The sequence below is a fragment of the Stigmatopora argus genome, chromosome 1 (genome assembly GCF_051989625.1).
Source record: "Stigmatopora argus isolate UIUO_Sarg chromosome 1, RoL_Sarg_1.0, whole genome shotgun sequence".
NCBI lineage: Eukaryota > Metazoa > Chordata > Actinopteri > Syngnathiformes > Syngnathidae > Stigmatopora > Stigmatopora argus.
In genome coordinates this window covers 12,493,031-12,516,079 of record NC_135387.1, presented here as the reverse complement: position 1 = coordinate 12,516,079, position 23,049 = coordinate 12,493,031, and the positions used below count along the sequence as shown (strand labels likewise).

General features: G+C 41.4%; 4 protein-coding genes and 1 long non-coding RNA gene across 6 annotated transcripts in view; 1 reads left to right on the top strand and 4 right to left on the bottom strand.

The window, feature by feature from the left end:
- LOC144072096 (homeobox protein Hox-C10a-like) overlaps positions 1-23,049 on the bottom strand; it is a 49,793-nt gene that overhangs the window by 5,151 nt on the left and 21,593 nt on the right. Inside the window, exon 4 of the mRNA XM_077597548.1 lies at positions 12,151-12,316. The gene's annotated coding sequence lies outside the window, so the exon portion shown is untranslated. The remainder of the gene's footprint in view (positions 1-12,150; positions 12,317-23,049) is intronic.
- Positions 3,932-6,738, bottom strand: hoxc4a (homeobox C4a). Its single transcript, XM_077589388.1, has 2 exons — positions 6,062-6,738; positions 3,932-5,486 (listed from the first exon to the last, which is right to left on the bottom strand). Exons 1-2 carry the CDS (start codon positions 6,537-6,539, stop codon positions 5,107-5,109), a joined length of 858 nt encoding a protein of 285 aa, XP_077445514.1. The 5' UTR covers positions 6,540-6,738; the 3' UTR covers positions 3,932-5,106.
- On the top strand, positions 6,803-12,727 carry LOC144072154 (uncharacterized). The gene is made up of 3 exons (XR_013299814.1): positions 6,803-6,990; positions 7,537-7,597; positions 12,164-12,727. It is a non-coding gene; the product is annotated as an uncharacterized LOC144072154 (long non-coding RNA).
- Positions 15,239-18,523, bottom strand: hoxc5a (homeobox C5a). The gene is made up of 2 exons (XM_077598305.1): positions 17,838-18,523; positions 15,239-15,956 (listed from the first exon to the last, which is right to left on the bottom strand). Exons 1-2 carry the CDS (start codon positions 18,253-18,255, stop codon positions 15,748-15,750), a joined length of 627 nt encoding a protein of 208 aa, XP_077454431.1. The 5' UTR covers positions 18,256-18,523; the 3' UTR covers positions 15,239-15,747.
- Positions 19,082-22,501, bottom strand: hoxc6a (homeobox C6a). Of its 2 annotated transcripts, none has more exons than XM_077597549.1 (2): positions 20,530-22,501; positions 19,082-20,155 (listed from the first exon to the last, which is right to left on the bottom strand). In XM_077597549.1, the coding sequence occupies exons 1-2, from the start codon at positions 20,990-20,992 to the stop codon at positions 19,836-19,838; spliced, it is 783 nt and encodes a 260-aa protein (XP_077453675.1). In that variant the 5' UTR covers positions 20,993-22,501; the 3' UTR covers positions 19,082-19,835. The 2 variants fall into 2 exon arrangements, with proteins under 2 accessions (XP_077453675.1, XP_077453676.1); XM_077597550.1 differs by having other exon boundaries at positions 19,082-20,152.

The following is a 23,049-nucleotide window of genomic DNA, read 5'->3' as shown; positions in this document are numbered from 1 at the left end:
GAGCGACTGAGGGTGGGGGTAATTAAATTGCCAGTGTTTCCCTTCTACTTCACGCGCACCCTTGAACACGCGCTCTGCATTGGAGCTCCAAGGTGTGATATACAAGCTGAGCGAAGCCATCATTTAGCTCCTGCGCCTGCACTAGCATTCTCTGTGAACTCTGTTTGAACCGTCTCAGTGGCAGTAAATCAGTTTTTCACCTCACGCACGCGCACACGCACCCACGAACAAAAGCGTGCGGTTGCTCTGGCACCCCCTACAACTTCTCTTTCTCCTTCTTCTGCATTCTCTCGATGACAGCAAACCCAAAAAATATATTCGGAAGAACCCTTGGCGAGAGATGTTTGGAAGTTGTTCGCATCTCAAATCTTGACTCCTGTGCAGGGTTCTTTTGCAGGGAGTTCGCGTGTGTGCGCATGCGCAACTCGAGGAAGTCTGGACAGATAAGATGAGAGCAGGGTAGTGAAGTGGGGGGTTGGGGGGAGTGGGCGTTTATGGGCATAGAGGATGCTGCCGCTTAAGACGATGCATACAAATGGCGCTGTCCTGGCACACATACGCAAGATTTATGGTTCCGATGCCCAATATTGTTGTAAACAATGCAGGCCCAAAAGAAGGGTCTGCAGTTTGCACAGTATTCTTCATGAGTCTCCATCAAAACACACAATTACAATGAGATCCAATCTGAAAATAGTGTAGTATAAATATAGCAACATAAGACCTACCGTATGCATGCAGGTACATTTATGTGTATGTATGTATGTATATATGTCCTAAGCAACACGCTTATTTAATTATATATTTATTCATGTATTTATTTCTTGACCTACTTATTACCTATCTATTACCTATCTATTTATGTCTAAAATGCCTTTCCTATTCCTGCATCCTCTTGCCACTGGAACAACGAAATTTCCCGAATACGGGATGAATAAAGTTATCCAATCCAATTATTGCACTGTATGGACCTGTTATTTTGTATATTGAAAGACATAAAGTCAGGTTATTTGCAAACTAGTGATGTCCCGATCCAATAGTCGGTATCCGTATCGGCGCCCGATATGGCTATTTTTGGATAATCGGACAGTATCGGATTTTGGTCACAAGATCAGATTTGTTCCAGTGGTAGCAAGTGTTTTGAGTACCATCGAGCTTTTCGACTGCAGTAAATCAAACCACCAGGCAAACATGTCTTTCTACAGGTGCCTGCGAGAAAAGAATTCATATGTATATATGTGAGAACTATTTTGAAAGCCCATTTAGCGAAAAGGGGGCCTCAGGATATTAAATATACCGCATTTGTCAGCATATACTACAACCATAATACAATCTTAATTTTTAAAATGCATGAGTAAAAGGCAGCTTTGACCCATTTATGTAGATCACAGTTGATGTCGCCACCATTGATGTTGCTATTGTTGTTATTATAAGCCTCATTAAATAAAGCATCCAGAGTGATCGTATTAATAAAATGCTATTTTCCTCTTGCAAGTGTCACAAAGGCAAATCAATTCCCAAGTGCACTTAATTCAATAAATAAATTAAATAAATAAATATACGTACATACATACATTCATACGTACATACTACATACAGATACGTGTGTATATATTACATACATACTTACGTAATACTTTCTACGTACATATGTACATTCGTACATATACTACGTATATACGGGGTGCCGAATGGCTTGCAAATCAATTGGCTGAATTGGAATGTGTTTTTGTCAATGAATTGAGCTCAAAATGGACGAAGTGCATCTCCTGCCTACAAAGACAGATTTATCCACATTTGTGACGACACGGCATGATGGTGGTCAATGCACAGACATGTCAGCAGCATGACCCTGGTTTCAACTTGCAGCCATTATGCAGCTGCCACGGCTGCACACAATAACAAAAATGCACCTTTCATCAGTGAGCAAAGCGACTGCACAAGAACCTCAACTAAGAGTGCCACCTTTGTTTTGTGTGCGAATAAGAACGATTACGATTGAATTTTTTTCTCGCTCTCATTTCGATAACTATTAGTGCCAATATTTTTTCTGTATCTTCAAAGATAGAGTCTTGAGGCCCCGGGCAAACATAAATCAGAGCGAGTGTGCCAGGCTGCAACTGAAAATGAAAATCCCAAGTGATTCAGCAGCCACAAGAAGACATACATGCATATTTAAAAAAAAAATCTTGAGCTGAGTAAGTCTTTAGGAATTTCAAACTGTGAAGTTGAACATCAGAGATTTACCCCTTAAATACAACATTTAATCGCCAAGGATTACAATAGTTTGCAAATTCAGAAAGTTCCATAACTTTGCTATTGTGCATATTTATCAACGCATTTAACAAAATTAATTACAAGGAAAACTCTCAAGTTTCTAAACATTCCAAAACTATGAAATTATTTCTAATACATTAATATGGTGGTCTTGACCACATAGGAAAGTATCAATGTAAATTGTCCATGTATATGTGCTCAAGGAATTTTGGGATTTTCTGTTTTGTTTGTTTTTTTATGCGAGGGGATTTTTATTGTTTTTTTTGTTTGTGTTTTTACATTTCAGAATGATATTATTCCATGTGCACTGTGCATTTAAATACCCTGATCACTAGTTATTACTTAAAATATATTTTTTTATATGTTGATTATTTAAGGTTATGAACTGATTTATGAAGCAATAGAAGAGTCATATATGAAGAGCTCAATTGTTCAGTTGATGGCAAAATAAATAATCATTTTAAACCGGATGTTTCTCCCCCAATGCTATAGATATTTTTTAAGTTAGTAATTAGTTAAAAAGATCATGTCTCATGCCTTAACAATACTTTTTACATTAAAACATTAATGTGAATATTAACTTTCTGTTGAGACCGGTTGTTTTGACCTGAATCAATGACAGAGTGTCTTAAAAAATAATTTAATGCTAACTAAGCTGCATTCCATTTTTTTACTTTTAATATTAAATGATAATAGTTATTATAATAAAGGCCAAATGTTTAAAAATATTTCTGTTTTAAAAAGAAGACACACGTGTTCAATAGAGATTAAAACCACGAGAAATAACTCATGTTATTTCCAAATTAAGAAATCAAGTGTATCACATTTGAATCCAATACGATGAGAAAATTAATGTGTACTATTGTCATTCAAACATTTTTTCAGTTGTGGCAGCAGGCTTTTGTCCCCCCCCCCTTTTTGCAACGTTCACAACAACTATTTTTAATATTGTACAAAATGAGAAAAAATATGAAGACTCATGCAGGTAAAACACCATGGCAGGAAAGGTCACCTCATAAGGGAGCACAAAGGGGGGAACACATGCCCTCATGAACCCGCCTGCAGGCTTCCTCACAGCCGCAGATAGTCCAAGAAAATAAAGAAACCGAGGCCAAGGGGACGACAGCTCCAGTGGGTCATGGGGTGGGACGATATGCTGGGATGAGGGGGGGGGGGCGACCATCTAGCTTGAAATGAGCCTAATGGCACAGAAAATATGTCCTCGGTGTGAACTCGGCCTTCCTCCATGCACATCACCCTTCCAAGCCCTCCAGCCCCCCAAACTTCAATCAAGCACCTTTTCAGGGTGGCGGCACAGAGGCGACACATGGGCGAGAAAAAAGGGGAGTGGAGGGATGCTGCATGCAGTAAGCAGTAGCAGCAGCAGCACAACATTCATTTTTCCAATGTGTCCGCCAACATAAAGGCTGCCCCGCTCATTTGTCAACCACGTCTCATCGCTATTCGGTCCCTCAAACAACCCCCAGACACACTAGTTAATGCTTTTACTCCAATATTGTCCACTCAAACCCCCAAGTCATATTTTACAACATTATATTCTGCAATATTGACAATACAACGGTCTACAATTGCATGTTTTTGCACAACACAGTATTAGATTGATGGTGAATACAGTTTCTTTGTGCACTCACCCTGAATGGAAGGCATTATAAACACTATTCATCTCATTACAATTTCACTAATTTATCACATTTGTGTGTTCAGCGTTTGAGCATTTTGCTTGAGTTGGTGCAAATATATTTGCAATTTAGTGTAAATCCCCTACTGCAAAAAAAAAACAGATTCTAATATTGATCACGTGGTGGTTACATGAACTCAGGCTCCTTACCCACATTGGAAAATCATGATTTTATTCCCTTTATTTCAGCACATGTGAAAGCCAACGTGATGTGTGGTCCTTAGAAGAAAAAATAAGAGCAAATATTCGGCCTTCAAAGGGAATAAGTCGTTCCCTAAATAATATCGAAAACCTTAAACACATTGCAAACGACCTTAAGGTAGATTCGCATGCAGCTTTGTCATAAAACCACAAGCATACGCACACACGCACACATAATAAATAAAAATAAATAACGACCGAGTGCATATTTCTCGTTCAAATAGTCACACACACACACACGCACACACACACATTTTCCGCCTGATAACGTGACGACCAAACGTCTAGAAAACTAGAAGACACTTACTGTTTTATTGACCAATATGATTAGCACAAGTACACTAAACTCCGTTTATTGCATTTCACAATAATCTTTTTTTCGTAAAACGAGCTAAACACAACATCAACACCACGAAACCAATAAAAAAAATCAAACAAAATCCCGTTTCAAAAATACACGAGGTAATTGTCACATTTTTATCCTAAACATATCAAGTTCAAGATCATCGATGTGTTTCACGTTTTTGAAATGCTCTCTAATACAAAAAAATAATTATAATCATATCGTTTTACTTCCAGTGTTTTTTTTGTTTTTGTTTTTGTTTTGTTTTGTTTTGAAATAAATAGGCTGTGCACTTCACCTGGGAGGCAGGATATTTACCCACAATAATATTTGGATTAAATTGATCTGCATTGTTCCTTCATTCAAAACATAATAAAAACATTCAAATAAAGCTTCAAATAAATTAAACCCTGTTATCACGTAGAAAAAACCGCATCGATCTTCGCAGTAATCCATGCTATATAACATGCAATTTATATAACGTTGGACTCGCACACGATGACTACGGGAAAAAACGAAAATAGATAGATTCATTCTATAAATAAGCAGTTCTGTTCTGTTTAGCGGTTTTCGTCGTCCGTACGTGGTTTTATAACCTGGTAATATCGTCGCCGTGCTGAGGCGTCCCGCTCAGTTCATCGGAGGCCCCTGTGTTCGTGGCCGAGGAAGGGACCACCGCGCCGGCCGCGGAAGCGGCGGCCGAGCCGGACGACGACGACGAGGACGACGACGACGACGAGCGCACTTTGGTGTTGGGCAGCCGGTGGTCCTTTTTCCATTTCATCCTGCGGTTCTGAAACCAGATTTTGATCTGGCGCTCGGACAGGACCAGCGTGTGGGCGATCTCGATGCGTCTCCTCCGAGTCAAATAGCGATTATAGTGGAACTCCTTCTCCAGTTCCAAGACTTGCTGGCGGGTGTAAGCTGTCCGAGACCGCTTGGGCTCCGTCCCATTGTAGCCCGAGTTCACTGGGCGCGGGTGGGGGAGAAAGGAGAAAGGAGAAAGGGGAAAGGAGAAAGGAGAAAGGAGAAAGAGAAGGAAGGAAGAAGAGGAAAGAAATAAAGGAGGGGGTAAACATGGATGTGACTTGAAAGATTTATGGCCACGTTTGGGGTTGTTTCAAAGGCAACTTTGCTAGTGGTCGGTGGCAGCCAATTCAATTATTCATGCAAGATTACAAAAGTGGGATTTTTCTTTTGTATTTATTTTATTTAATTATTTTTTTGTGGTGGTGGTGGTGGTGGGAGGGGGGGTCTTTTTGTCTTCTTCTTATTCACGTTCTCTCTCTCCTTGTTCCTGCATGGCGCAATACATAACAGCAGAAGCCACATGGCGGTGATACGGCTGCCCTGAGTATACCTCAGCTATAAAATTTATGGTGGGTGTAATTACCAATGCCGAGTCGTAAATCCGCCTCAATTGTGCCATTTCAAAAGGCTTCCCCTGCTATCGGAGCAGGGGTTGGCAACGAGATGGGAGTCGGGGGCTGATAAAGGGGGGAAGAGGGCGGACATAAACACCGTCACGCGGGGTTTTTGCCTACCAGTGCTGACGTGAATCTTCTTCATCCACGGGTAGACCACTGGCTGCTTGGACGAGGCGGCGCTGTTGGGGTGCTCCGGGAGGGCTTGGTTGCAGGCGGAGGCGGCGGCAGGTGGGGTGGCGGGGGACATGGACAACTGGGGGGTCTCGCACGAAGCCGGCTGGCCCTTGCCCGCAAGCAGGTGCGCCGAGTGGGCTATTCCCGCGTGCCCCCTCGGCGTGTCGGGCTCGGGGATGCTTGCACAGTTGTACTGGCGTTCTGCGTGGTAGCTGGCCCGCGGGGGCGCCGGGTACAGGTCCGGGTGGTGATGCTGCGGCGGCGGCGGTGGCGGCGGCGGCTGCTGGTAGCCCGCCTCCCTGACGCGGCCGTAATATTCGGGACTGTGCTCGGGGATGTAGTTGTTTTGAGAGTATTCCTCGCATGGAGGAAATTTCGGATCAATGTAGTTAGACTCCATCAAATACGAGCTCATGATCATTAATTTCTGGAGTGGAAAATAATTTTTCTAGCTTTGTCGTTTTTCTGCTCCATAAAGCCCTCCTACTTGCGAGCAGCCCTGTAAAGTTACTTTTACCACGTGACACAGCCGGCCAATGGCAACGGCCCTCAAGGTACCCGGATGAGGAAATAGAGGTGTTTAGCATACCTTCAGTCGACATGCTTAACTGCGAGCGAGCTCTCTCTCTCTCTCTCTCTCACTCTCTCTGATTCTCTCCAACCCCCCACCGCTCCCCCTCTCTCTCTCTCTTTCTCTCTCACTCTCTGATTCTCTCCATCGCCCCCCCCCCTCTCTCTCTAACTCTCTCTCTCTCCCTCTCTCTCCCCTCTCTTGTCGAAAGCAATTGATCTTGGCGACAAAACTAGTACTAGCTTACTTGCTGACCAAGGAGTAACAATAAAACACCACCTCAATTATTCAACATCAAGAGGTAACCAAGTCTAGCCTAACTAAGCTGATAAATAAATATGCATCAACTTCAACACACGCCGATGATTTGAACTCAATTTCTTGCACAGTTGCCACATTTCATTCAGAAAATGATGCTCCATCTTATTTGTGGTTGATATAAAGGCCTCAAGTCTATTTGTTTGAAATCCCTAATTACTAAACCATTTACAATTTTGCATCCACGTTTGAGCAAATCCATAACTACACTCATTCGCTGAGCCATTCAATATAGAGCACGGATATCAACTAAAGGCTTCGGGGCCATATCTGGCCCACCCCATAATTTTCTGCGGCCTACCCAAGCATCAAATAAATGTGTCTTGCTAAAACGCCAACAATGTGGCAATTGTTGTCTTTCTTTAAAAAGATAGAAACTCTGCAAGCGTATTGTGGTTACCATTAATCAATTTAGTGAATAAACAAAACGACTTTAAACACTTTTTTTTCACTAGTATCTGACTTCAAGCCAGGTATAATTCATTTTTTTTGTGTATATTTAATCATCTGATGTGTTCATCCATTTAAGGTTTGCATTTGGAATGGCAGTCATGACGTGTCCAGGGACAAAAAGGAGTTTGACATCCCAGGTATGGAGGCTAGGGGTCGCCCACCAGGTGACCCCATTATGTGTGCAATGTTGTGCTTAAGACCATTTTATCTGTTACCAAGAGTCACCATAGACCAGAACTCAATAAGACCAAGACGAGACAAGTTTGGTGGAATTTGACCAGCACAAAGATTGTTGAATATAATTTTTTATATATATATATATATATATATATATATATATATATATATATATATATATATATATATATATATATATATATTAGTGTTTAACCTTAAAATACCGTTAGCAAGATAAAGTGATCTTGAGAGAAATTCCCAAGTCCCCCTCACCAGCAATCTTAGACAAGATCAAGACTTTAAACAAAGATCTTTAAAATGATGTCTCAACACTAAACACTTGAGCGTGAGAGCCTGAAATCACCAGTAAGCTGTGTCTCATTATTTGTTGTGCTCATCTTTTAAAAAATAAAACATAAAAATAAAAACATTATTTGTTGCAATTTTGGATATGACATTTTTTTGAAAATTCCAGTGAGACTCGGTGGCACTGTGATTTTGCCTTACTATTGGATGGCAACCAATTTGGGGTGTCCTCGCCTGCTACCCGTCGTTGGCTGGGATAGGCTCCAGCACCAGTACCCCGCACGACCCTTGTGTGGATAAGCGGCATGGAAGATGAATGAATGACCTCTAGAATTGGACGTTTAAAAATGTAAATATGCATGAGATTCATTCAACATTCAACAGCACACGACCAAAACTGGTTAGTGAGACAAAAAGCAGGTGCAATGACAAAAAAATACAAAGAAATATTAAAAAAGGCAAATCCAGTGACGATTTAGAAATAAAATAAAAACATTGAAATTTATTTAGTAATGAAAAAAAACTTAATGAATGCATTTATTTTGAAATGACTCTTTATCAACTGAATGGCTTCGGGATCCGGATCGTTGTCCGATCAGAATAGCCTATATTTGTCTCCCTCGGGCCACAGTTTGCACACTCCTCTCTAAAAGGTCACCACCCGGGTCACTAAGCATAAGATGCTGTGGTAGACAAGATCATTATGTTGCCACAAAACAGTACAGCTGCTTAACATCTCAATTTGGATGAGATAAGCCTAACAATGATACTCTGATGGTAAAGTTCGAGATCAGATACCACAATCAAAAAAAGCTCAATACATTACAACTAAATAGAGATCAACACTGAAGCAACAAGACCAAAGCTCATTTTTTTCAGCTTCTCATGTCATCTGTGATAAATATCCATTTTAATCTTTTCACATGCAAAAGCAAAATATCTGCTTCTGATATGATACAGAACTGAAATCTCAAATATTGATATTGCGGCTTCTCAGGGGCCTTGATGGCAATTTTCAACTACTGCCAAGTGAATAGAATTTCACACGAATGAAAAGTGGACCCAACTGCTTGCTATGAATAAGGACCAGGCCCAATTGCGATCATGGAAAAGCAACAATTTGAATCCCACTGAAAATGCACTGTATTTTTTTTCTTTAGCCCAAATTAGTATTTTATAAATGGGGGCTTTCTATAGGGGTTGGTTTTTAAATCGATTAACTTGGGAAAAAAACTTTTAAAATCTCCTTGAAGTTCGTCTGTAATCCTGACATCATGTATAATCTCATCACTATCTTTCAAACTTTGCCTTTCATTCTAGCAGACTCTTCTATCACACAAAACAAAAGTATTATCCTCAAAATCCATGCACACATGAGAATAAGTACTGTCGGTGCCAAAAATACACAATGGAGATAAAAAAAATATAAACACATACCTTGCACTGAAATAAAAGTTCCAGTGCAAAGTTTTAATTTTTAATTGTATCAGAAACCAAGAACAGGGGTTAACCAGTAACAGGCTAAATAAGTTTCTCATGTAACTACAGTCAAAAAAAACATCATAACAGGCTTTCCGTGGTGAAAGAAAAAAAACCCAAATAATTCGCACTTGAGTATTTGTCGCAGACCAAGCCAAACAATGAAAGAAGTGCAATTTATAGTCCATATAATACGGTACTAGCACAACGAAACATTGTAAATAATTGAATACTGTTTCCAAATCTATGTTATTTATCCAAATATTACATTTATTATGCTAAAGAATATGAAGTTTGTTCTTATTTTCTAATGCATGAAATAAATATACAATGTATAAAGTAGCTATGCTCCTAAATCATAGTATTTCTGAAAGAATAAATAAATAATACCGGAGCAATCTGCCCAAGCAAAATTGCTTTAGTTTTATGATGACGTTGAAATTCAACAATTAAAGAATTTGGAATTGTTGTACAAAAGTAGTGTACCAATAAAAATAAATTAATTTCCAAGTCATTGGTCATAATAGCAATATTTCACAAAACGTATCAGGGCCTGCTAACCTAAATGTATCATACTTGATACATGAATTTTGAGCAATGTGATATTTTTCCCATGATCAAAAAAACTGATGTAGCAAAATGAATCCAACACAAATTTATGACAAATTATATTTGAAATTTTAGAATCTTTTTGTGCAACCGTTAAAAGCTCAGAGTTTAAAGTTTTAATTTACTGTCAAATATTTTGTTGGCTTGGGCTATAGCGGGTTAAAATGTGAAAATATTGTGATATAGGGAATAATGAATGAAACAATACTGCTGGTACAGTTTGCAATATGTCAAAATATTTCCTCAGCAGTCGCTCTGCTATCCCCACACACTTATCATAAATGCCAAAATGTGCCAGGGAAAAAAACCCTACATTTTGCCATCAGAAAGCCACATTTAGTCTAGGCCCTTCAACAGGACATAAACAAGTAGCCAGCCCCTGTTCATACACCAAAAGAACACCAACACATGGGCTTGCATGCCTTATTCCAACTCCACATTTGACTGAAACTGCCTGTTATCCAACTCATTCACGCTGCTTTAATCTCCATGGAGACGTGTCATGTGCACGCTATACACTTTCTTAACTGGGAGTCTTATATTTTTTATTCTTTTACACGGGCGCTAAATAGTACTAATACGAATAATGGTGATGATTACGATATTAACGACAAGAGTTTGCGGGCGCCCTTCTTTGTGGGAATGGCGCATGACATTTCTATTAGCACTGGCAAGGATGTTGGAAGCCTTTTATAGCGCAATAAAAGCCGTAAATCAGTCGGCTTGAAACGAGCGCGGCTGTGGGACTCCGTCTCAACTGTCTTTGCATCCATGTCGGTGGGACACCCTACAGGACCCTCGGCCCTAAGCGTGCGCGTCCGAGGCTGGTGGTGACTTGCAGATGCCCATGTATTCCCGTAGAGACGTATTTGCGATTGGTTACCACACAAATTCGGTTCTACAGGGTACATATAGACATCTAATGTGGGTTTTCCTCAGCCTCCGTGCGAGAAAAAACAATAGCTCTTGAAAAATCAGCACAAAGAATCATGCGTTTCTTCCTTGGAGGTTGCTGGTATATGAATATTCAGTCGCAAAACGCGCAGCCTAAACAAAGGCGGTGTGACAGCGTGGATGAAAAATAAGTTTCCATTGTTCCCAAGCATTTCTTTCTGCTGGCTATTACCATACTGACCGCTCTCTAACCTTTCTCGCTGCCACTCTGGAAGCTAATGAGAAAAGGCTGTGATGAAAAATGCCATATCGGACATGTGGCCCGGTTTGGGGCTTATTAAAAACGGCAACCGTAGCCCAGATTGTGAATCGATGTTATTGATTACACTAGTGGCTCAATCCATGAATATATCTCAATGTGAGGATTTCCCCAAAAGCAACAACAATTGTGATTACAAATCCAAAGTGCTCTTTGATGCCAAAAGGGATGCGGGGGCGCTAGATTGTTACTCCGCGAGGATGCATTTTAATATGACTTAGACGGGCTGACCCCTGCTTCACCCTGTGCGTTTGACTGCCTCCAATAGTTCACTGCCAGGGATTATTGATGGAGGGACGCGATTGAATTCCTTCTCGGCGCAAATAGCTTTCAGATCGTGCAGCTAGTTCAATAACTAGTTGTAATGTACACGTGGAAAAGATGAGGCCCTCGGGCGGATTATTTGGCTCCTTCATTTATTCATTGGAGGGCTAATTAAGCGGTCTTTGGCCTAATGAACAGTTGTACACGTGTCAATGGCGACGTCAATGTGGTGGTTCCGTGTAAATTGGTGGCCCAGTGGCACCCGACCTGCATTGGCGCTGCAATATCTCTGATTAAAAGGCTATAATACGCTTTTAATCAAACCCTTAACCGAATAGACCCCCTCCCCTCACAGGTGTAATAACAATAAGCTATATCGTCCCGTTCAAATAATAATAAAAAGTTGTAATGAAGTGCAGGCGGTCTTGAGAGGGGTCGAATATGAATGTGCAGTAAAAAGAGCAGTCATGCAGCCAAGAGGGGAAAACACGTGCTTGTTTGTGCCATTTGTTGTGCTTCATTAGTGCTCACCCAGTTCAGTGTGCAATTTTAATGACTTGACTGCAATAGTTTACACGGCAGCGAGGGCACATTAGCGTCGTACTTGCAAATGCAGGAAAACAAACACTTTGTATTTCCAACCTTTTTTTAACAGCGTTGAAGGCACCGGCAAGGGAGGGGGGCCTGGGGGTTGCCATTCTGCATGCATGGCCTTCAGGAACAAGCTGAGAGTAGTGTCAGATCTCCACCAGCGGACATGTGGACAGGCGACACGTCCACTCTCACACGCATACCCACGTGGAATGAGCTGGAAAACACAAAAGAAGACACGAGATCAAACGCGGTGTTTCGAGGAAGATTTTGTGCAGTCAAAATGCAACATTTTGGAAACCCAAAATCTAATATAATATAATCTAGTATCACTGAAATTACTATGTTTATTTACTGATAGATATGTATATATATTATGCACAATATACAAATGTAAAACACACACCCACACACTCTGTTATTTGACATTGTGCCGGGCCACATATGCTTGCTGAAATGTTTATTGATTAATATATATGAATGTACTTAAATTCATCTTGATTCGCCAAATTGGTGTTATTTCACATCATTCCTCTCTTGATATTTAAATTGTATATAAAGCTTATTTATCTTAAAATGAATTCTAATCCACTTCCACGCAAACACAGTTTTCGTGTGTAGCATGAGGTACTACTCAATGTATTTATAAATCTATATATAAGTTGATTGCTGTCAAATAAAGCTGTATCAATCAAGATAAAAATATGAATGAATGCTTTCAAAACCTTGAAAATGTGTATTTTTATTTAAAGTTTTTGATGGATGCAAATATAGTTTTTTGTTATTTTCACACACTTTGTCCGAGGGTCGTTCTTTGCCCTTTGGCCATTTATTTTTCGCAACTACGCTGATGATGTCCTAGAAAAGACCTCAGCATTGAAGGAATGAGGACAGTCATTTATAGGGGCATTTTGACATGCACAAAACTAAAACCAAACCCTCCTTGGGCGAATATCATGAATGGAAAGCTCATTGACTTCACTATCAAGTCAGGTTAAAAATAACACGACTTTGTCTTCACATTGGGAAAATACATTTAAATAAATGTGTCCCATGAAGCATTTGGGATCTGTGCTTCCAATGCGAACTGAGACAAAGGGAAGAAGTCACCCGTAAGTGACCTGCATGTGCGTCTAGAATAATGAGGGTGTCGCTTGCACACGTCTATGGAAAGCAACAATATGAGCACGAAGGCTGACGTGCATGCAGGGAAAGCGGATGTCTGCATTGTCTACCTTGCAATCCTGACACTAATTTCATAGAAACTGTGGGAGTTAACTAGCCTTTACAACAACATGTATTTGTTTCAAGCGGCGTCGATAATTTCGCAAAAACTGCAAATTGCTTAGCCTTTTAAGAGATTTAATTTAACTTAAATTTCATGAAATTTGCCAGGCAGACTTTGCAATTGATTCTTAACCAAAATACAGTCTGGAGATAAAGAGAATTAATTTCATTGGCCTGCACGCACGCACTCACACACATTCCCACTTTCTCTTAGGAGTATGTCGCACAGTGCCCCCTAACGGAAGTGTGTTACGCATCTGCTTGCACGACAAGAAACGTGAGCGTACAAGAAATAAAGCAGCATTTTAAAAAAGGGCACATCTTTGTGGCGCTACGATGTGTGTGTCATAAAGTGTATAATTAAAAGAAAGTGAAGTGAATTAAAAAGACAGGGAGAGAAATGCACACCCTCGTGAATGAAGCCAAACAGTAAGAAAACACACAACCACACTCGTTCAGATGGCATTCCCACGCTAGCCTCCAAAATAATACCAATAATTACGCATGCTGACGTGATCATTCATTCATTCATTCCTACGATTTCATTTCATTTTACAGTCCCAAACCTCCATCATTTTTCACGTCCATTCCAACACAGCCACAATGACGCTGTAACGTCAGCACTCACGCACCAACACTTGCGCAAATTACTTCCAAACTGCACAGATAATATTCGTGTGTGTTAGATATTTACAAAAACGGCAACGGCAAGCAACGTCTGTATTCATTAAAAGCGTATTCACATTCGATTTAACTTGGAAAAAGCAACAAAATCATCACGCACTGGTGAAATGCCTACTGTATAACGTAAATACTTTAAAATATAGGGAATATTGTCGCGAAATGGGACTAATAATGCGTCATAAAATCCTTATTAAATCGCGCGACTGAATATAAAAAAAATGTCCCAAGCACCAACATAAAATGATAGCGGGCCTATGAGGCAACTTACTGCTGGATCCATTCACATGAGTGCGGGTTCCACAGACCCTCGGCGACCCAAAATGAGGCGCGTGCGTGCCTGCAGGAGGCAGCTGCTGTTGCCGGCCACTTGCGATTTATATGATGTGTATATATCGAAGGTTTGTCAGCTCTTGCAGGCCATAAAAGCCACTTAAATGACACCACGTGCTTCCCAAGCACCATTCACAGAGCCTGCTCCGGGCAATTGGCATATGTAACCTTGTAAACTTTAAAATACCCTAAAAGAAGACACTGGGCGGAAAGAGGGGGGATTCAATCCATTGCAACATACAGGCCTGCGCGTGAGGCCCAAGAGAGCGAAAACAAGGGACGAAGTGGACGCAAATATTCTTCTGAGCAAGCAGGAACTTGCAGAAGGTGTTGTTAGGTGAGTCCATTTAATTTGTATCATTTTATTCCTTATAAATCTTGGGGTATCTGCTTGAGAGGGTGGGGTATCTCATATAGTGTTTCGACTAAATTCTGTTAATCGTCATGCAATTGTTGTATAGGACGCCATTTGGTGACATAGCAGACTTTTGCATCCACGTCGTTGTTTGGGAAGGAGGGGGTTGTATTATCACAGGCGAGGGCTTCCCTTCCTTCTCCTGACAAAACAGGAAACAGTCTGTCTGGAAACGGGGGGCAATAAACTTTTATGAGGACCTTAAACTTCGTAGCGCGAATGAGTGTAAAGTCGGCTTCCATAGATGACTTGAAATAGCAGCAGATGAAATGTTATACCTTGGGTTATGTCATTAAAAAAGGTCATGTTGTGGGAAAAATGACAATTGCGTTAATATTGTAACGTAACACAAAGCCAACGACGTCACGACAGAAACGACGCAGATACACTCGTGTGTCATAAGTTTATTGGTTATATTTAACAATCAAGCTTTATCAATTATGCAGGCAACTTTTTTTGCATCACTTGATCATTCTTGGTTACAAACATTAATTCAGTCATTCACAAAGACAAGTCAGGTCACTAACTAAAACAAATTCAACGTTACATGGACTACTGGTTAAAACGTTTCTAGGATTCTTTTCCCCCCCTTGTGTGTGGAGTGGACCAAACATTTGGAGCACGTGATGACGGTTCATCCTTGTTCTTATCCCAATTAAGAACATGGATGATTGGACCAACAATGTCTAAGCCTGATGTATCCAAAGTGGACTTATCGTCGCATTGGGCTCCGAATTCGATTTAGCAACAGAAGACAATTGATCAAAGTGAACCCTAGTCAATAGATTGGATCCCAAACTGCAACCAGTGACACATAATTGTTGATGAAGAGCCACAGGGCGGTGTCATGATGTCATTGCTCGCTGCAGTTCATCTGGAGGTCAGACAGCTCTTTGCATTGTCGTGCTGTGCACTGTCGAAGCGCTTCCCCTCTATTCCTTCACTTTTATTTTAGAGTCTTTCTTCCATTTCATTCGGCGGTTTTGGAACCAGATCTTGATCTGCCGTTCGTTCAGGCATAGCGTGTGCGCGATCTCGATGCGCCTCCGGCGGCTCAGGTAGCGGTTGAAGTGGAACTCCTTCTCCAGCTCCAGAGTCTGGTAGCGAGTGTAGCTCGTCCTGGAACGCTTGCCCTCCGATTCTGCCGCAGTGTAAAAAGAAGTTAGCTATCGCCAGTCTTTGGCTGACAAAGTTTGAAAATTCAAGATCAAGTTGCTCTAAAATGTACATTGTGAGTGGCAATGACAGGGCCAGATGTCCAATCAGACTTTCAACCAGACATTAATGTTTGATATTTGTCAGGGTACAACGATATATTAATCGTGATAAGTTTTTCCCCCCTCAAATCATTTTAAAACAACTTTTGAATTGCTTTTAGGTTAAAATAATTGGTTTGCTTTGAAATATCAGATGTTTGAACGAAATGGTAAAAAATAATTGCTTTTTGAAACGTATTTATTTTTCTGGTGATATGTTATATGCTAAATTGATCAAAGGCTCTTGAATTAACTTTTTAAAATCTCGAAATATTGTCATATGATTCACTACCAGCCTCCACTCACTTCAAATGGCTTAGATGCCTGATGCTGACCATGGCAACCACTAAGTACATTAGATGGTATCGAGATACAAACACTTTTGATTGAGGCAATTATTAATTTGGCTTTTTTGTAGTGACAGTATAAAATCACAGATGGCTGTGTCTAATGTCTACATACATTATTGTTGTCATGCTACATTCGGCGCAAGTTGGGAACTAAGCCATGCACAATAAAAAATGTGTCATGAGTGTTTAAAATCTAAATGCCAATCAAAAACAAAAATAATTGCACAATTTTAGTACAGCTAACTCTTACTTTCTAACCTATTTCGTATAAGGTGTTTGCAAAGAAACACTGCATACATTAAATAGAATGCAGTACGTTCGTTGAAGTTACAATGAACAAGAAAAATAGCAGAAGTTCTTGCATCAGCCTTTTTAAAGTTACTCTAAACACTGCAGCAAAGTAAATATCTGTAGTCAATTGTGATCAATCAAATTGCAGAAAATGACGACAATGAAAAAGAATTTCTATATATGTTGACACTGCGCAATTTAGGCAAAAGTTGATGAAAATGAAAAATGTTTGATTGACAGTTCTAATATTTAAATATTTAAACACGTGTATTTTCATATATACGTAGACATTGCTCCATTTAACAAACTAAAATGTGAAATTTCAATGATTCTACAAATCTTTTGTATTTTCGAATAATACTACAATAACCTTTTTTTAAATAACTATGCTAAAATTAAAGGAATGCTATCCTAGGCCAGACTTGGTACCAATAATAATATCGAATATATATACTATTGTCTTGTTGGAATCCCTTCACTTCCACATGCTCCTTAATGGACAGTTGTATATTTGGAGCCGCCACCGCCTGCTTCCCTGCTGCAGGCATGTTTGCATATGAACTAAGACAAACCCCAGAAGCATTTGTAGTAAAAGTGGCCAGTGTCCATCTGCAGCCTGCAGCCAACTTGTGACTCCAAGCGTGCAAAAAGACTACATGCCTATTCAAATCTTTTGGAGGTGAAAAGTTCACGCCACGCAGGGTCAGGTCATTGGTGGTCATTGGTGTTTCCCAGAGTTCAATTTAAGGCTAAAGCTTCAAACACGTAAACACACACTCCCGGAATGATTATGGAAAGTGTGTATGCTGGGATGGGAGGAGCACAAAAGAAGCGATCAAGAAAATAATAGTGGGAGATGAATCTGTAATATTATTTGATAATTTTGTCACAGTTTGATCCTGTGGTCCAATTACTGAATCATAAATCAGCCTTCGGATCACCTCTTCGCCGTAATAGAGCAGGTTTACGAGCAATGGATGCCTTTGTCATAAAATTTATGACCGCGAGTTTTTATTATTTCCTGCGTTTGGCCTATAAAACTCAAGAGGCAAAGTGGACCGCTCGAAAAGAAGTGGAGCAGTCTGCAAGATGCTATGGCATGGAGAGGAGAAGAACCAACTTTACCGTGGCTCATGTGCAGTTTGGTCATCCACGGGTAGATCTGGGGTCCGCGTTCGCCGTGCTGCTCTTGCTCCTGGCCCACGACGTTCGAGTCCCGTGACACGCTTTGCGCCCTTTCCACGCTCGTGCCGCCGTCCTGGCTACTGCGGTGCCCGCTTGACCTGACGCTCCTCTCCGAGAGCCCACCCGAGTGCTGCGCGGCCGGAGCGCCTCGGGTGGGGGGTCCCGGGGGTAGCGGAGGCTCCGGGCTCGATTGCATATCGTCCCGTCGAACCGATCGAGGGGCGGAAAAGACGCCGCTACCGCTGACGCCTCCGTACAGGCGCAGGCTGGACCCGTGCCCGGCCACTCCGAAGCTAAACATTGGGGAACTTGTCTCGCCGGCTTGCCTCACACTGCAGCTGTCAATATAGGAGCTCATTTCTTATAAACAAAAAAAAAATCGGGTTCTACTTTTAACTCCGGCTACACGTTGTACCTATTCCCCGATTTGCGGTGATCATTGCTTTTCTTGCTATAGCTGCGTTTGGAAGAGAAAAAAACAGCCTCTCCTTTAAGAAAAAATAATCCAGGATTTAGAGGTGGAGTAGCCTTTGGTATCTTTTTTTTAATCCTTGATCCAACGGGCGCTGCCCAAATATGGCCTATTTGTATGGGATCACGTGCGCATGTTGGCCAGTCATAAATTGGCGTTGATGCTCAATGGGGATATATTGATGAATAGCGAAAACGTGTCCAGTAAACTTTGAGCTGCTGCTTGGGAGCACGAGAAGCCTTCGCGAAAAACGCAACATAGAAAGACAAGAGCGTCATCTGCTGTCTGGAAGCGGGCAAGACGCCCCGGGATGTATACCCGGTTGTTACCCCCACCATCCCTCCCCAACACACACATACACACACATACACGAACCCCAGACCTCCTCCCCAAATAAACCCATCCGCTCTCTGTCGTCTCATAACAAATATTAATAAAACTAAAATGTTCATAAGTCTGTTAAATGAGCTATTAAATTCTTATTATTGCTCCTTTTCAACAAGACAATATTATTGCAGTTTAATATAGAAAAAAGAAAAAGGAAAACATTAAACGCGTGTTCTATGTTGCCCACTAGAAACTATTTTACTACTCCATAATGTATTTATGGAATACTGTGACCAAGTAAATAAAAACTGAAAAACGACCCGACTTTTTTTTAAATCACCACAATGATGAAATGGTGTTTCCACAAAAAGACATTTCAAAAAAGTCCAAGTTTTACAAATATTTTATTCCACGATACACAATTATGACAAAACATGAACTTTCAAATAAAAAAACGAGGACAAAGTACAAATATATCTCACAAGGAAATGTGTCAAACAAAAAATGGGCCTAAGCGCAAGTCTGTTACGCATTTTCTATATTTCAGAGCAACTAAAGCACATTCATCCTTAAAGAATTTGCATAAGATAATGTTAGTCTCATTGGCCTATGCACAGGCACATATTTATATGAGGACGAGTGTGTGTGCGATTCTAATCGTGCAACTCAGGTTTCTGCAAGACCTGTGTATATATTTCTATATCTATATATTCAAGTAGTAAATGACACTGTGAGCAAATTACAGTTCCAAATCCTTCCCTCGTTCCGTGGAATGTCGAGACTAACGTAACACTATTTGGTGAGCAGAGACTTCACAGTGATGCATTGGCTTGCGTGTCGGATAAATAATTGATACTGGCATTGGATTTAATAATACTTGGGATTAGATTTTTTTTTGTTTTTTTTTGCACAATACAAGTAAAAAAATAACATTAAAAACAATAGTGATCCAGAGTCACAGGTTCAGAATGTGGCTGAAATTATCAAGATGTTTTTGCTTGTTTGTTTGTTTTTTAATAAGGCTCAACACCCCTGTGGTATGATAAACACGAGGAGGGGGGCCATCATGCAGTGTCGTCCCTTTCAGCTCCATTTCTAGGTAGTAATGTTGGGGTTGAATTTCTCCATTTTGGATGGAACTATTCCTTCTTGGTCTTGTCATCCTCGTCTTCTTTGACCGCGTCTTCACCTCCGCCGCGTTCCTCCGCTTGCGTGGCCGCCGTGGACTCCCCCGCGGCCACCGTAGACGTCAGGTTGCTCTCTTTCTTCCACTTCATGCGACGGTTCTGGAACCAGATCTTAATCTGGCGCTCGGTCAGGCATAGCGCGTTGGCGATCTCGATGCGTCTGCGGCGCGTCAGGTAGCGGTTGAAGTGGAACTCTTTCTCCAGCTCCAGGGTTTGGTAGCGTGAGTAGATCTGTCGTCCCCTGCGCCTGTCCGTCCCGTAGCCTACGCCTGCTGAGGTACAAAGTGGCCCGTTCAATATGGATTTTGGAGGGGGTGGTTTGAGTGTGTGCGATTGGGGTGAGGGGAGATGGGGGGGTGCGAATTTTAAAAGAAAAAGTTGTGAACGACCCCTAAATCTGTCAAGGACATCTTTGTATAAGCGATTTTGTTTTTACAACAACAACAACAACAAAAAAGTGCACACTAGAGTTTGTTGTGGCTAAACGAAAGAAAGCTGTTTGTTTGCACATGCAAAAGGCCCCATCTCCAAGTCAAGGAGATACAGTCATGTTTTATGGGGCCATAAAAAGTAGCTTACTCTCTCGGTGAGACATATCGTAAAACGGGCCCATTTCCTTAATTTATTTGCGGCTAGTAAAACTCACCGCCGTGTGAGTTCATGCGCTGCATCCACGGGTAGATCGGGATGTTGCTCTTGTGATCCTGGGCCGCCCGGCCACCGGCGGCGGCGGCAGCGGCGGCGGCGACGGCGGCTTGCTCCAGCGTGTAGTCTTGGCCCATATGGCTTTGCGAGCCGCCGCCGCCGCCACCGCCGTTGAGTGCGTGCAGGTTGCTCTGCCGGCAGCTGGGCAGCACGTCCTTGTCCTGCAGGAAGACGTTGGAGCCATAGTCGTACTGAGCCCGGCCGGAGCCGAACACCACGTTGTCCTGGGGCGAGTAGAACGGCGCGGCGGCGTATATCCGGTGGTTCTGGCTCACGGCGGCGCCGTACGACGAGAAATGCCGGACTGTGTCATAGGTGCTGGAGTTGAGGGGCACGTTGGGCAGAACCTCTTGGCCGCCCGATAAATGGCACGAGAGCGACGGGTTTGCGAAATAAGAATTCATACCTTGCCTCCTCCTAACCCTCTTGTCCAAACTCTCCCCACTTCTCTTTTCAATCTTCCTCCACACTAAATCTCCCTCCCGCGCGTGTCAACCAACCACACCTTTCTGTAAGCTCCTCTTCTCTCTCTTCTTTTCTCTATTTTTTTTCCCTTTCTCCTCCTCGGGGTGAACCCCCCGACAGCGGCGTGCCTCCCCGCTTCTCGGACGATTCTATATTATTAATTTGCAATCTCCTGCGAAGACGCACAAAGGCGAGCGTTATAGCCGAGCCTCGGCTCGCTGGCAGACAATATGACAAAGTCAGCTGACCCGGCTCCGCCAATGGCGAGACGGGACTGCGGGAGAAACTGTAGCTTGTAGCCCGAGAGCTGGAGCATGAAGTGCAAAATGCCGATAAACAGTGGAAGTCGTGCGCAATACTCTTCTTGTTGCTCTTGTGCTGGAGATGCGACACGCGAGGGGGCAAAGAAAGAAAGAGAAAGGAAAGGAGGCGCTTCCCCCCAAACAAGTCTGATAAGTACACTTGTGACTGATGACGCTATAATGGGGGCATGAGCGCCTATATAAACGCACTGAAAATTCAAGTCGAGTCTGAACAGCCATTAAGGAGATTATCAAATAAAATACCTCCTGAAATCTTAGTCTTGTGACCGAAATGCACATTTTTTTCAAACAAAAAATATACTCAAGCACATCGTCACACACGCACAAACATACCCTACTCGTGCCCCAATCACCAAATAAAAAATGGACATTTCATATTATCCTGAAGCGTGGCGTCAACGTTTCCACAATTGTTGGACGTGTGAGCAATTTTCAAAGCTTTTTTTTCTCCAGTGAGCAGGGGGAGGCGGCAAGAATGCGTTTATGGTCTCTCTGTGTGGGGCAATAAAACAAGTGACGCTCCCCTGCTCTCTAGCAACTATCTCTGCATGCAGCACAGGGCAATAGCTTCCTCGAAGCAGTAAAAATAAATTAAATTAAAATAAAATCATAACAAAACACAAAGTGCTTTAATTAACACATTTCCAGATAATCGTAGAATATGAAAACGCTTGCCCCAAAAAATATTTTTTTCCTTCATATTTTCAATTCAACCACAACGAGTCGAAGGGCTGCTTGTTTGTCCTTTTTTCATGCGTGCATGTGCATTCCTGTACGTGGACCAGAGCGAACTGATGATTATCAGAGCGACAAATAATGGCTTTGGAAATTGCACCACCAACACGTAAAACTTGAGCGATTGTCTTTGCACACGCTGTCATTTGTACAACTGCAAACGGATATTATAATTGCTGCCCACTTTTGTTCTACCCTGATAAATTGACTGTGAGAGAATTAAAAGGATTTTTCTTGTACTTGTCAAGCTGACAACCACAATGAAAACAGGAAATAGAATGTTAACGATCACTTTTCAACAGCACTGTAAAAAATGAGTAAATGTAAAATTTCTAGGTAACAAACTGTCATTTTTAATTGGCCAGTTCAGGTAAAAGTGGGAAATTTGGATTTTGTGAAATAATTATATGCTTTGCCTTTTATTTAACCATAACCTAATATTTGGGGGCTAGGCAACCTTTTATTTAACCATAACCTAATATTTGGGGGCTAGGCAACCTTTTATTTAACCTTAATTTAAAATTTGGGGGCTAAGCAAATATTTTGTGTGTGGTGTTTAATGCAATTTTCATCACATATAATAATTATGTATATTTGATTTAGGTTCTAAAGACATTGCTTCTTTAAAACGGTATGCAATTGTAATACCTACTAATAATATTTTTGCAACACTGGGAATTAATAATTGGCCATGTTATATTTAAAAAAGTATACCCTGGCAACCATTGATCTTCTGAACGAGTTTTTTTCCCTGTTGTTTGGAAGGCTGAAAAGCCACAAAAGAGGCAACAAAGACGAGGAAGTGACTCGTCATAAAACCTTCCTTCCTCTCCTTCACCTTTTTGTGGCCATATGTGACCATCCGCGTTCGCAGCAAATGTTTGCAAGAGGCACCATGAAATGTTAATAAAAACAACAAGAGCAAAAATAGTGTGCGT